At 41.9% G+C, this 16032-nt stretch overlaps 1 protein-coding gene across 1 annotated transcript in view; it reads right to left on the bottom strand.

Moving 5' to 3' along the window:
- Window positions 1-5481: 5481 nt before the first annotated feature.
- Window positions 5482-16032, bottom strand: part of SH3YL1 (SH3 and SYLF domain containing 1) — a 121347-nt gene continuing 110796 nt past the window's right edge. Inside the window, exons 11-12 of the mRNA XM_059730006.1 lie at window positions 9456-9518; window positions 5482-5785 (exon numbers count right to left, since the gene is read on the bottom strand). Coding sequence (XP_059585989.1) covers window positions 5775-5785; window positions 9456-9518 — 74 coding nt within the window. The 3' untranslated portion in view covers window positions 5482-5774. The remainder of the gene's footprint in view (window positions 5786-9455; window positions 9519-16032) is intronic.

Genomic DNA, 16032 nt, shown 5'->3' with positions numbered 1-16032 from the left:
GGCCATTATTTCTTGTAACCCCCGGGGGTGCCTTGGTGAATAAAACCTCACCAATTTCCTTCTGTGCCCCCGTGATGAACTTATAGGCAGCCACAAGGTCGCCTCTCAACCTTCTCTTGCGGAGGCTGAAAAGGTCCAGTTTCTCTAGTCTTTCCTTGTAGGGCTTGGTCTGCAGGCCCTTAACCATACGAGTGGCCCTTCTCTGGACCCTCTCCAGGTTATCCGCATCCCTCTTGAATTGCGGCGCCCAGAATTGCACGCAGTACTCCAACTGCGGTCTGACCAGCGCCCGATAGAGGGGAAGTATCACCTCCTTGGACCTATTTGTCATGCATCTGCTGATGCACGATAAAGTGCAATAGTCCAAGAAGTGAAGGACAGATTAAGTTGGATTTAGCAAGCCCTCATTTAAATCACAGATTAAAAATAATATTAAATAGTTATTTAATAATTGTATTAAAATAATACAAAAATAATTGAGAGAGAGAGTTTTAGTAATCTTTAGTATGACAGAATATTTGGCCAGAAAACATTTGGAGCTATTGCAAAGAGCAGACATTCTTTAGCTGTACAAATCAAAACCTGCTCATACAGAAAAGATTAATGATCAACAAGGTTTTGGAATAATGAAAGGCCAAAATTAGATCAAAAGTCCCTACAATCATATTGTAACCTCTCCAATACCACAAGATAGTGCATATTCATCTTCTTTTTCTTTTCTTCCAATTCTATTTCCCTCCTTGCTGTTTCCCATTCCTTCACATACACTCTAAAAGCTTCCTGTGTATTCTTATTTGAGAAACATTCGTCTAAAGGATGGTCCTTGCAAAAATGAAGAGGCAACAGTAGATAATTAGTGCAAATCTTCAAACATTGAAATAAGTTATTTGAAGTTTCAGTCCCGAAGGTTAAAGAACAGACTAGCTTGGCTTGGTTCAAGGAGACTGAGATGACACAGGGCTTGAAGTGAGATAAGACAGCACTCCGAAGTTAGAGGGAAGGAGATACATTCTCAGTCAAAGAACTGAAAAGTGTGGAACTATCTTTTAAGGTTCTCATGAGGATATGGGTGACCACCAGGTTAACAAGACATTTTCATAAGCCTTGTGCTGCCTTTAAAAATGTTTCTCTGAAAAACCGTTCTGTTGAATACATTATGCTGTCCTTACTGAAGGCATTCTCCTTTTAATAGGAAAGAACTTCAGAGCTACTAAGCAGATAGTATATTTAGGGTATTTCAACCAAAGTAGAAGGTCTAGAGGGAGAGGGTCATGTGATTCTGTCCCAAGAATGGTGATGGAGGCTTGAAAATCCCCATGGTATGGTCTCCAGGAGAACAGGATGAGATCAGAGGTTTTCTCAGGGCAGCTAACTGTGATAATCAAGGCTAATCAACCTTTTTCTTCTTCCTTTGAACCTTTATCTACATTTCATTCTGGTAATGATTTTTTTTTTTGAAAGCACTTAGCTAAACAAAGCTCAAGATGACAAGGTTTCAGTGGAGTAATGAAGGGTCACAGGGTCATCAGTTTTGCTTGCCACAGTATCTTGTCTATTCACTCAAAGCATGGCTGTTAGGAGGAGCTACTCTAGGTCACGCTAAAAATAAGCAAAGCACGTGCCTGCCTTTCACCTCTTTTTGCCAACACTGAGGATGAGGCTGACTGAACAAGCCATTATATGATACTTCATAGGGTTAGGAACAGAAGGGCCTTTAGTCTAGGTATCTTCTAGTCCGATCTCCTGCATTTGAAAAATAAATTTCACCCATGAAGAATTTCAGACTTCAGGAGGTTGAAGTGTTTGACAAGGACACAGAACAGGAAAGGCCAATGCTTACAAATGCCAGAGAGCCTCCATTGCAAATAAGGATCATCTGGGCATATCTTCTCCAAACCACACCCCATGCTGTAGAAGATGGTAACATCTCTCCCCCTGTCTCCAGCTAGTTACCTGTCAATCTGACCTGGAGATTAGTATGGATAAGTTTACACAGTATAAATATGGATAATTATGCACTGAGGAAAAAAATTCCTTCCATATTACTGCAAGTGATTGGCTGAAGCCCTGTACCATGCAGTTTGATTATTTGAAGAAACCAGACAAGTCAGTCAATCTTTCTTTGGGTTCTGTAGAAGGAAAGAATAACACGTTCTTTTTAGCATGAGTGCTAAAATGAACTGTACAAGCAAGTTATTTGAGGATATTAAACACATAGCCCACAGTCCTTAATATTTTCCTTTGGTGGGTAGGTAGATCAGGGGTGGCCAACATGCATGTCTGGCACAATTGGCACAGGCACCCTCTGTGCATGGCACAGTGCAGGTCCATGAGGGGATGGGCAGCACAGTGGCTGATACTGCAGGAAGAAGAAAGAAGAGCAGCAAGTTGGGAAGGGAGCACAGGGCAGGGAGCAGAAAGTGGAGAAACAGATCAGATTGGGGAAGGGGACCAAAGTGGCACTTGGGAAGGATTTAGGGCTACTTTCTATCACACCTGCCAAAAAAGGTTGGCCCTACCAGTTTAGTTGACATCTTGAATTCAGAAGTAATAGGCTGCATTCCACATCTTTCAATCCTAAACCAGATTCAAAGTCTGCATTTTGTGTTGCTTCCCAATCCACTCCACTGTGCTGTTCAAATAACTTCTGGGGAAAACATGAGAACAGGTTTTCCTTCGGTTTTGTCTTTTGGTGCTAGTGACAAGATCATATTTATGGGATACATCACATGACATCTTTTTCTGGATTACTTTATTGACAAACCAGTATCATCTTATATAGTATCTCACTGGTTTGCATTCTCATTATCCTGCTACTTTGAGGTATATTCCTGTTACATGAGACTTTAAAAGACCTACAACGTATGTTGACAGCCTCTGTAAGGATCCAATAATACATATATACATACATACATATATATATGTAAAGGAGTTTCAACTATTTGTAGCACTCAAGTTTACTGTATTTACTTGTATACCGCACACAAAACTGGGTTGCATGTCTTAAGTGGGATTTTTCTTTACTGGAATAGAAACCTGGAGTATAAGAAGCAGGGAGACACTACTGGAAGATGGCTGTCATCCTTTTCCTCTGCCAGTCTCAGGGAGTGAGAAGGTGGATACCTCAGGGTCAGAGTCAGTGTTAATCCTGTCATGGCCACAGTCCCAGCAGTCTCCTGACTGCAGTCAGCATTTAGGCATGATTGGAAAAATGTATTCTTCATTCTGCCTTCCCCAAGCAAGATGTGTGCATTGTTTGTGGGTGCACGGCATGCAAGAAACTATAGGTATTAAACATGGATTCTGCCTGCTGACTTCTGGCTTTGATTTCAGTATTTCATACCCCATATGAAAGTTCCCAAATATCTGAAGCTGTCAATTTGTTCCACTGGAATACAGCCAGATTTTATCTTGCTTACTTGCATATGTTTCCTTTTACAGGCCTTGATCTTCATTCCTATTTGCTTGCTGGCCCTGTGGATTGCAATCTCATATTATATCTCATATCTCAGCTTATGCTGTACCCGAGAAGTCATCAGCGTATATGATGTTACTAACATATGCTCCATTTACCTGTATGACTTGGTCAGACTTCATCCTGTTCCCGATGGTCCTCTAACATTACAGGCTAAATAGACACGATGAAAGAACAAATCCCTGACAGACAACTGTGTATTGTTTTGAGTTCTCCATTTCAGTATGGGTGGATGTTGTAGCTCTTTCTTATGCACTCTGTACTTCTAAGAATTTTTATTGACTTTTCACATTGAATTTTTTAAAAGTCTCTTTGTGCTACATAAAAAACAGATAGGCCTTTTGTGTACTTTTTGAGAATCCTTTGAGAACTTATTTTTAAAATCAGTATAAATGGTAATAAAACCCTGACAAGACAGATAGCAAGTCTCACCTGGATCAGACTTACAAATGCCATGTGAAAGAAGCAGAAGGGCCCTCTGTGTGAAGTGATCAGTTTGAAGGTACCAAAATAAAGGACACTGACTTGGGCATTCTGGTGACTGTGGGTGTGTTTACACATCACCCTACATTGCCGTAGGGACGCGCTGTGTCACATGCATCTACACGCCACCAGCAGCTACTTCACTGTAGCTGTACCACACACTCCCCCGTTTTAGCATGCCACTATGGCGAAGTAGCAGCTAAAAATAACCATGCACCTTGTGTATGGTGCAGTATGGGTGGTTACTCTCCCATATTTTAGTACTTCCAGAAGGATTTCCATGGCATAGTAACGTCACCATAAGGCGACATATAGACACGCCCTGTAAGTAGCTGACAGTTTTTGTTTGCAAAAACTAGACTTGATTAGGCCATGATCTGTCACCAATTTCATGTCAAAAGTTCAGTTTTAGGGAATCCTTGGAGACATAGTTTTGAAATGTGGAGCATCCTGAAAAAACATCTAGGATGCTCAGTTGCTTTATTTGTATAGCATATATAGAAAAACAAAGTACTGTGATGTACTGTGATACTACATGAACATGCATTAGGTTCATAGGAAAGTACCTAGGTGTGGAAGTGACTTCCTGAGGATATCCAGTACAGCCCTCTGCTTAAGGCAGGATCATCCTTAACTAAACCAGCTCAGTCTAACTTGCTCTTAAAAACTTGCAGGGATAGAGCGTCCACAACTTGTTTAGGTAGCCTATTCTAATGCTTGACCACCCTATCAGAAAGGTCGTCTTAATCTCCAAACTAAATTTCCTCTGTGGCAGCTTGAGTCCATTGTTCTTACTCATGTCTCCTACAGCTACAGAGAAAAGGCTATCTCCATCACCTTTACAAACACTCTGGCCATGTCCAGACATGCATGGACATTTGGTTCCCAGGGGACAACTAGCAGTGGGACACCTTGTGCTGCCACTAGTTGTCCCTGGGGAACACCTGTGCCACACGTGCTCTGGTGTGCGCCAGGTTACCTTGGGGGTACCTTGAAAGAAAGTGAAATTCAAAATTATTCTGGGGTGTTTTTGGCACTCCAGCCAAAATGTTAACCCCTGGTCTACTGTACTCCCAGGTCCTTTCTGTGCAGTGCTGCAGCCTAGCCAGTCATTCCCAGCTATGTTTATATATGCAATGATTCCATCCCAAGTGCAGGACTTGGCACTTGTCCTTGCTGAATGTCATGTGATTAATTGCAAACCACTTCTCCAGTCTCTCTAGGTCATTCTACCCTCCAGTGTGTCTATAACTCCAATAACTGCTGAGGCTCCCTCTCATCTGTGGAGGAAGATAACATAATATCGGTGGGCTGAAGCCCCCCTAACCTACCAACTGTTCCTGTGATATGTATCAGTGTAGGTGGAAAAGAACAGATTTGGAGATGCAGTAGGAAAAGTTTGGTTCTTACCTACCTATTTCTCCATTCTTGGCAGTGAGTCTTTGATCTTCTCTGCTGCATTTGCAGCTGGTGGTGGGGGGATGAGGGGAGAGGGTAGATAAACACATACAAACTTCTGGAGCTAAGAGGTACTCTTTAATGTTTAAAAATATACCTGCGGCTTAATAACCGACCAACTTTATATTGCAGAGAATACAGTGAGCAAATATATTGTAGAAAGCTCTCATTTTTCCTTAACGAGTGTGTCAAAACAGCAGACTAGCCATATCACAGAAATGGAATTTCTAGATAAAGAAAAAAATATTACTATTCTGTTGAGCAAGTCCATATACCTTGATTTTGAGATTTGCATAGAAGTAGTTACCTGAAAGGGATTAAGGAGCTTTAACAACTTCCTATTTCTCTGACGGTAAGTCTATTTGTTTTCTGAAAAGAAAGCCAAATATACAGAAAAAAAGCTAATAAGGTACCATAGCATGTATAATGCAGGCTTTACTTGATACTTGTATATCTAACTTGAAGTTAATACATTTAATGATGTAATGTAATATCAAATAGCTGACTTACAAGTCCATTCAGATAACACACATGACTTTCAGGCCCATTAAAATAGTAGCAATATCAATGAACAAGTCTTGGCATTTAGATAGTTGAGAGGTTTCATTCACTTTGGTTTTGCGGTTTTTTTGGTGGTTTGTGTTATCTTTATTATTCTCCATAAGAAACTTCTAGAAGTAGAGAATTAGGAAGCTTTCTTAAATGGAATTGATGACTGATAAAGCAGTCCTATGAATGGTGTATTTTGCCATAAATATTGAACTAAACATAAAGGGGGAAGAAGTCTGAATTTCAAAGTGTTTTTGCCTTTCTCTGTAGCAGGGATCACAGATTTCTTTGGATATCTTGAGTGTGTTTTAATAGTGGCAGGACACTAACAGCCCTTATCCCCCTGCTTGACCTGTGGCAGGTTGGGGCATGCTTAGTATTTTTGATAGGGTTGATTGTGTGGTTTTGGCAATAGAAGAGACAAGCACTTGTATGGGAGGGTTTGGATGCAGTGAAACTGCCTGAGGCAGGGACTTGGACTGGGTAACTTCCTGAGATCTTTCCAGCCATATTTTTTCCGATTCTATCTGCTAGCTTTTACATTTTTTTTTTTTGGGGGGGGGGGGGGGGGAGGCAGCTTTGCAAGGACCTTTTGCAGCTCTGGGAACATAGAACACATCTTCACTGCTTCTGAGGTACTCTGGAGACTGCCACCAATAGTTTCTTGCCTGCACAGCCACCAACCCCTACTGTGCTCACCACACCTGAAACTGAGACAGCAAGGATGTTCTGGGGTTGTCCCACCACTACTCTCAAGTATGCCAGACAGATCTCTGAAGAATGCCCATGGGGAGCACCTCCAGTGTATGCTGATTGCCCTGCTTCTGGGGTTGGAGCATGCAGAGATGAGGCAGGTGCCGGGGGCTTTGTTTCCACCAGCAATCTTGGAAGTGCCCTGGTTGCACTGTGGAGAACTAGGTGGTTTTTTAGCAGAAGCAGCTGAACTGTTTAAGCCCAGCTCAGGGTGCCCACTATACTTGCTACTGGGCACATCTACATGAGATGTTTATTGCATGTAGACTAATTAGGTTCAAAGTAAACATCTTGCATCTACACGTGTGGCCCTATTAGGCTGCAGGAAACTTACTCTGCAGTAAGGTAGTACTTGTCAATACAAGTAGAACCCTGCTGCAGATATTTTTACTCCACAGCACCGCACATGTAGATGCCAATGCAACTGGTTAGGGCACAAGGGTGCTTCAGTGAGGGGACTAGCCCCACACTGGAGCACCTTCATACCTCGGCCAGCCTGTTGAGCCATGTTGGAGCAGTGGCAGGATGGCAGGCTAACCCCTCAGAACCTCTGGCAGATGGGGCAGCTCCAGTCCAGCTCAATGCGCTGTGGTCCTGGGTGAACGTGCAAACATGGCACCTGGGAGCAATAAACATCAGCACGATGTGCTCCGGAGTTTATTGCTGCTCGCTAATAACACGTGTAGATGTGCCCTCAGAGTGCTAGCTTTCACCAGGACATACTTCTTCTGGCTCCTTGACTTGATTCTGATTCTGGCCTGTCTTCTGCTTGTGTGAGAATTTGGTTTCATGCCTCACTTTTTACCACAGAATTTGCCCACCCCCATCCTGATAGTGTAAGACTGGATGCTATCTAGACAGTGTAAGATAAGCTAATGGTGTCAAATGCCCTAAAGCATAAAATAAACTGCCTCTGTTTTGGGAACTTCAAGTGAGACTGAGGACTGAGCATCAGGAGCTACAGCATTTGGAGGAAAAAAATTAGTAACCTTTGGAGCTGTGATTGCTATAAAACAAAAATCCAAGGAGGGGAGAGAGTTTCTCTTTTTACCCCACTTAGTAAAGAACCTCATTTGAAAAATCTTCTGAGAGAAACATTTGGCAGAGAAAAAAGAGGCAGAAATTCTGCCTTTTGAGTGCTGCACTCCAAGTTTATATTACAACCATGACTTGGTAGCTGGAAAGATCATGTTAGATTGTTAGACGGTATTCATAGAAATGCCAGGAAAAGCAAGAATATAACAAAGGACAACTTCAAAAGAAAGACCTAAAGAATAGTCTAAACATACTGTTTCTGAGTGACAGAGAACATCACATGAGGAAGTTTAATCTCATTCTTTGATGTCAAAAGTGAGATAATGCTAATCTACCGGGGCCCACAGGACAAAAGATCCAAGTTCTATTTCAGTCTCTTCAACTAACTTGCTATATTATCTTGCATGTCAGAATCTCTCTGTAGGAAAATTTCCTGCATCTGCAAGATGGGAACAATATTGCTTACCTTCTATACATGAACGGTGGTTTAGAAGTACTAAGTATAATTACACATTTCTCACACATTTTCGGAGAATGTTTCTTCTGTTCTGGCAGTTCTTTTATTACCTCCCCTCCCCCCATAATTTCTTTCTGGAATGTATACTACTATTATTATAATTACATTATATTACTTGAATGCATAAATATTATTATTCTAAAGGAGAGCAGGAGAATGTATAATTCTGAATTTTGCTTTCTTCCAAAGTACCAAGACAGAACACATTAGTAAAGGGAACACGAGAGAGGGAGAGGGAGATTTTTCTCAGTGGTTATTTCCAGACTATGAAATGAACTCCTTCAGGAGCTGAGACTGTTGTAAAGTCTCACCATCTTCCACTCCCCATGCAATGTGCACATTTTCACCCTAGCCTCTTGTTATATAAAATACATAGCAGAATATACATAATATTGAAGTAAAAACCAACTCTGCTAAAACAAATACTACAAAATACTTCTTCCTGTAAGGAAAGAACGGATCACTGCGCAGGCACTGGTAGCATCTTTTAATAAAAAACTGGAAAGTGCTCAGACATTATGATGAAGAGGGCTCTATAAGACTGTGTTTAGAAAATGCTAGAATTCTCTGTACTATAACTAAAAAACTGATTGATAAAAACATTGTAAAAATGATTATACAGTTAACCAGCACAGCTGGAAATGAACATATTCGAGGATACAAAGGGAGTATTTTCCATCATATAATCAAACAAGCTTCCCTGAAATAAATGCCTGAGCATTTCCTGAGAACCTAGTAAATTACAATTACTTGATAGAGTTTATAGAATATTTATCACTGATCACAGAAACAAAACATTTGATAAAAATAAAATACTTATCAAAATCAAAATTTTTTTCTAACGTCTAGTTTGAATTTATAGTTTATAACTTATCTTTTCCATTTAAAAATCAATTCTATCAAAGGTTCTTGAAATTAGAAACAGAACAAAAATGTTATAGGAAAATTTGTTTAACAAAAATACAAATTAATTGAAAACCAGGTCTGCACTGTCCAGTGTACATTTAAGAAAAGGAATTTAGAGGAAAAAAAGGCCATTGACTGTAGTTTAGTTGTGGTTTAAGGTAACATAATTGGCTGGGAAGATGCCAGTTTGTCCTTCTATAGTTCCTTCCCACCAGTCAAACTGTGAATCTGTTTTAGTTATGACGAGGATTTTGTCTCCAGCTTTGAATTTCAAGTCACCTGGTTGTTGTCCTTCAAATGAATAAAGGGCTGTTACTTCTATAGGATTACTCCAAGAGTTCCCTAAGACAGAAAGAAAGAAAGAAATGAAGTCTTTTAAAATGCATTTTAATAGTATGCCAAATTTAATGTATAGTTGATTTTCAAGTACAGTTTATTTAAATGGCAGGAAAAATATCAGATGTAATTTGTTAGTTACATACACACATCATACAATATAATAAAAATGACAAACTGCAGATGCAATGAAGCACTTTTTTCAAATATAGTCTCAAACCTGTGTGTCATGATAAATGTATTGCCAGTCTGAAATTAACACTGAAAAAATGCCAGTCTTCTTTTGGGGGTTGTTTTTGTTCCAGTGCAGTCAACAGCAGTACAATTAAGCAACCAATGCTGAAGAAAACACAAGCATTCTCTGAGAAATCACTGAACAGAGTAATTGGAGAGAGGCCCCTCAAGCTATGCAGCAGCATGCTCTTAAATTCTAAAAATCAAAGGAGAAAATGGTTGGATCATGACAAGGAAGTAATTCTCCACTCTTGACCTACTATCCCAACCCAAACACCTGGGCTAGGAACAGACATTACACACAAACCAGTTTAAGTAATCAGTAACTGGTTTAAACCTGTAATAGAACAGATGTTTAGTGTACACAAATCAGTTTGAAAATGGCTGAAACCTGTTTGAGATAAGTCTGATACTACATTCAACCAGGTTGAACTGATTTGGGTCAAACCAGTTTATGCAATGTCTGTCCCAGACCCTTTGCTGGTTTAAGATAAGCCAGACTCCCCTAGCATCCTGGCATGCTCTCTGGACTGGGGAGGGCTCTCTGCTCCACAGCAGAGCTGCCCCCCCCCCCCTTTGCTCCCAGACTGCAGCTCCAGCAAGACTGCGGGCTGCTCCCTACCCCTCCGCTAAGCAGATATTCCCTCCCCTCTCCTCCGCCTTGCTGAGGAGGTGTCTGTGTATTAGCTAACAGGCCACATGCTGGCAACAGTCTGTGCTGAATCAACAGGTAGAATCAACAGGCAGAAGGTAATGTCCCTCTGTCATTTTCTTAACGGGGTGATAAACACTGAGTTAGGGGTAATAAACACTTATCAATTCCCTGCTGGGCTAATCAGAGCATCCTGCCAGGGCCTGGCCATGCCCCCCTCAGGTCATGGCTGCACAAGGGAAGAGAAGGCTGCTCTAGCACCCACTGGCTTCGAGCCTGAGCCACTGCAGGCATGTGCTAGCATTTCTGGAATGTCTGGGTGGTTACAAAGTGATTTAGCCCAGCCAGGTTAGACTAACCTGAAAAGATTGAATCTATTCAGGCTCAGGCTTTTTGAATGTCTGTCCCTAGCCCAGATCAGCTCTGCTATGAGCAGAGCCAGAAACCTATCTGGCTAGGAGGCTAATTTCTTTGACTGGTATGCATCAAGTACATTTTTCAAACACTATCATCAATCATATCCAAATAACCAACCACCCAAATAATGCATGGCTCTCATTAAGTTACTTCCTACCTACTGTGAAACTGTGTGATAATTATCCAGTCAAACCCATTGACAAAATAAGCCAAGAGTATGTGTAAAAATGTGCACAGGAGTTATTTTTTCTGTTAAGCAGAATCAGGTGAGGTGTCCACCTTCCTTTCTTTTATTTTTTCTCATAGGATTTAATAGTAGAGTGATTTGCATCTAATAGAGTCTATTTAGAAATTAAAGGAATTAAGAAAAGGAAGGTTAATACAACAACTTATTTTGGATATAATTAATATTATATGAACGCTGCCTGAAAGCCTTTGACACAACTAAAAGAAACTGAGTGTTTGAAAGGGTCCAGCTTTAAACTAAAATCAGAAAATGTAGCCAACAATATTATACAGGAAAAGTAAAATCAAGTAGGCTCTTTATCAATTGAAAATGATATTAGACGAAGCACTATCAAGAAATATTCTATTCATTGTTGATACATTCTAAGTTATTGTACTATATCTCAAATTACTACTTTAATAAAACCATAGATAAACTGAATACAATATTTACTCAAATATAAGATGAGATTTTTCCCTCCCAATTGGCATGGGGAAAAAGCCCCTTGTCTTATAATCACATACAAGGAAATATTACTAAATACACTGTCTATCATTAAACTGCTGCCAAAAGCATCATCTGCTCAGCAATGGAAACCACCTATGAAGTTAATTATTAAATGCAGCCAACACTGAGCATAACTATAAAACAAATGGCCCACAATGGGCAAACACGCAGAGGGGAAGTTTTTTTTTATTATGACAAAACTCCTGGAAACATTTATCCACTGTTACCCTACTCAATATTGGCATAATCTTATCCCACCTCTTCCTCGATAACACGCTTACAGATGCAATACACAAAGTCATGCTTATCCATTTAAAGTTCAGATCTCTACCACTTTACAAGTCTTCTACATTGCTGCTTGATGCCATTGGCTCTAATCCTCCCCCTTTTCGCATCCCCATAGTTTTTGTCAGTTGTGTTATTGCTTTAACATTTAAAAAGGTTCTCCCTTTCCCTCTCCTGCGCTTTTCTGCCCCAGCCATCCTTTTCCCCTCTCCACTAAACCCAGAGCACAGTAGCTCCAATGAGCTTTTCACTAAGCCATCTCTCTCCCCCTCTCTGTCTGCCTTTTTTCTTAGCTTCACAGCGTATGATTTCTTTCATGTTCCAATTTGGTTCTCTTCTTCTTTCTCCTACTTTATCCTCACTCTTCCCCCTTCCTGTATCATTCTCTTGTCTCTCCCTTCTCTCTCCTCTGTCTCAAAGTCACTTGACCCACTTACTTTTCCTTCTGTTCCCTCTCTTCGATATACAAAGTAGTACAGCTGCCAACAAAGATTTCACGCTCTTCCTCTCCGGCTCTTCTTTCTTGTGGTGTCTTCTGCATTGTCATGCATTCTGACTCAACATCTCCCTCCACACTTTTCCTGTCTCTGCTGCTCCTCTGTGGATCTAGCTTTAATTAAGAAGGACCACAGGCATCGGCACTGTAAGTGTCCCTCTTCCTCACAAATAGCACACGTCGGAATTTCTTGGCATTCCACTGCCCTGTGCCATTTCCCTTCACATCTGCAGCATATTTTATACTGGCAGTATGTGGTCAGGTGTCCTTCCTGCTCACACGTGCTACAGAGTTTAGACGATCTGAAATACACTGTAAACTCTCAGTGTGGCCCTACTTGGATTACTGATGGTAAATGCATTATCCCACCAAGACTCCTCTCATCTGCCTTCATTAGCAAATGCTAATGAAGGCAGATGAGCTCGCCACGATCCCACCTATATACCATATTTATCAAATATCTTCTCAACATATATAACTTTTTGTCCAGGCATTTGTCTCTCTCTCCCATCTCAAGCATGTCTGTGTACATTTGAATAATTATTGTCCTTTATCTCATCTTTTCTCCTGCAATAAAACTTATCTCCTTAAGTTCTTCTCTCTCACCTACTGCCGCATACATCTTCCAAAAATCCTCCTCTTTTTGCCTCCAATATGAAATTTCCCAAGACTTCTGGGTAGGAAAGGCAACCAAGACTATTCAAATGTTCCACTTTAACATCCCAAAATTAAAGAAATATTTTTAAAATAAATTCATATTTATTCATTGTCCGAATTCTCCATTCTCCTTCCCCTGTTACTACTGCGCTTATTCTTAGGAACGGATTATCTGCTGCTGCTTCTTTCACTTTGTCTCATGTTCTTTCTCTTTACAGGTCTGGCTTATTCCTCCCACTAGTTGTCCTCTTCCCTTCAATCACTGTTTCACTCCTCATTTCTTCCTCCTGACCTCCTCTCTTCCTCTTCTTCCTGCTGACTGAACCCTTCTCTCATTGCCTTCTTCAATAAAGCCTCCACCTCCTCCAACACCACTGAACCCACCAACCTTTCTTTCCTACCTTTTTTCATCCTCTTTCCCCGAGCTTTGTCCATTCTCCATCAGTCTCTGGATCTTTGGTTCTGCTCTCTGATTCACTTCTCATCTTTTAGTCTGTTTTCCATTCCATAATTGTCACTCCCCTCTCCAAGACTGCCACCGATGCTGTTTCGGGTTCTAGGAATTCCTCCATCCCTGTGTTCTGTCACTATCCCTCCAGCACTTCTGGCATCAATTCAAGCAGTATACTGGACTTCTGCCTGGCCACTGCGCCTGATCTTAGCCAAAGGCAGCTGAAAAATTATGGTACTGATAGGAGCCACCACAAGCTAGCTAGTGCGGTCCATCAGAAAACAACATATATTGGTGCCTATTATGAACAGTTCCCCTCACCGATGACTCTTTTTCAAGTCATGGTGAGCTATAACACTGCATACTCAGAATCCCTCTCTTGGTCCCTCCTTTCTCAGCCTGGGGCATATTATTGGTGTGGCTCTGCACTCCATAAAGTGAAGACGGACCAGGTTGCCCTGTGCCTCATCTGCACATAAATTTTTGGAGCATCCCAGGACTTGAGAAGAATACCCAGTTCCAATCATGAGTGGGAACTAATTAGCACATGGATCCTTTGTTGGGGGTATTTAAAGTATACACACATACTGAGCAGTGCTAAACTGTGGGGTCACTGTGGAGGGCAAAGCCACAATAATATGTGCCAGGCTGAGAGAAGACACAACAGAGGAAGTTTGGGTAAACTGTATACAATGTCATGGCTCACCAAGGCTTACAATTCTGTTGACTCAGGTGGGGCCCAGCCCAGTGAATTGTGTGGTAAATCATGAGTCTTTTGGCTTTGGACTAATATCATGCATAGTTTATACTAGATGTAAACGGGTGCCAAAGTACTGCTCAAAAATGTGTTTATGAAACACCTATGCTAAAAATGGCAGCAGTTAAAACCAAAACAAAAACCAAAAACCTAACATGCATCAATTCCAGATAATACCAAGTTTAAGGGTACAGCCATGTTTAATTTCTAAGTTATTTTTTTTTTTCAAAATTGCTCCTCACTCTCACATACTCATGGAGAGCAGGGTCTGACAGCAAGGCGAGGGAGAAGGCGCTATCAAGGGAAAAAGTTGGGGGGGAAGCAAACAGCAGAGAGTTACTTGATTCCCCCAGATTTATTTTCCCTGCTGTAGCAGTGGGAGGGGGACAAATAAAAGGCAAACCTCCAATAATTAGATTCCATACCTGGAAAACTCGAATAAATTTATAAATTTTCCATCTATAGAATCAAAGTATTGGAGGGGTTATCATATAATCAGGTTCATCATCTCTTTGAGTAAATATGGTATTTCATTGGGAGAAATGGTAGCCATGATTGAAATGGAACTGATCCCTTCATAATGATTTACTTTTTCAAATCTCTCAATACAGTTGTTTAACATTTTTTAAGATAGCTGGAAAATTTGTATAGGAAGGACAAATGCCTTGACAAGGTCACAGGCAGGCCAGGTTCTTTAGGTAGATGTGATATCTTTTATTTGACCAACTAAATAGTTGGAAAAAAGTTCTTTACGACCTATCAGGCAGAAACACCCTTTGTCAGGCATAGGGAGACTCCCAGTGTATGTATTTGTGGCAGTGAGATGCCCCCAAAGGCTCCCAAAGGGGAGGGGGCAGTCCCTGCAAGCCCCAAGCCACACAAGCATTCCCCCACCAGGGAAACTCACCTCCAGGTGCACAGCTGGAGCTGGAGCTGGAGCCGGAGCCGCAGTGGCGCGAGCTGGCATTATGCTGGCCATTTAATCAGATGTTCCCTGGGTGGGGAAAAGCAGAGCCAATCACGGTGGCTGTAATAGCCGCCACGTGAAGATTTAAAAGCCCCATAGGGACCAAGGGGGAGGGGGAAGAGGAAGCACACCAGCGTGGAGCACGTCAGGCGTGCTGAGGCTCTTGTGGCAGGCAGGAGCAGTGCAGCCGGCTCGGTGTTGGCATCCAGAGCAGGGGGAAGCTGAGCCCCTGTAGAAGGCTGGGAGGGAAGAGGCAGTTCCACCCACCTCTCCTCTCCAGCAGTCGATTTTTGGTAAAGAGCAATTAGAGGTGTCCTGCCCAGAGGCGGCAAGGAGGATGCTAGGCTATGGAAGCCTAGCCCGTCAGCATCTGAGGCGGAGACGCTAGCTTTTGAGACAGCCAGGCTAGCCCACCAGGACCCATGCCGATGCTGGTCCCCCTGATGAAAGGGGTCACCTGGGCACGGCCGAACCATGCAGGTGGCACCCATTCGGTTGGCGAGTGAATGGGGTGTAGGGGAGGCAGAGCCCCGCGGAACATTGCACCAAGACAGTGAGTACTACCGTCCCGGGGGTCACCCAGAAAGACGATCTCTACTGAACCCCTCCCTTTCATTCAATAACACCAAGTTGTGGCAGATGATTTGAGGGGAGGGGCCCTGTGCCAGACGGATAGTACATCACCTGACATAAACACCACCTAAGGCGCCTTTCATCACAGTATTCCTAAGTGGGAGTGGGAGGGAAGACTCCCTATGCATGATGAAGCTTGCAAAGAACTTTTTTCCAACTATTTAGTTGGTCTAATAAAAGATATCACATCTACCCAAAGAACCTAACCTTGCCTACCTATGCCCTTAGACCAACATGG

The sequence above is a fragment of the Alligator mississippiensis genome, chromosome 1 (assembly GCF_030867095.1).
Source record: "Alligator mississippiensis isolate rAllMis1 chromosome 1, rAllMis1, whole genome shotgun sequence".
Lineage (NCBI taxonomy): Eukaryota > Metazoa > Chordata > Crocodylia > Alligatoridae > Alligator > Alligator mississippiensis.
Note: the sequence above shows the minus strand (reverse complement) of the source record. Positions and strands in the feature narration are given on the sequence as shown.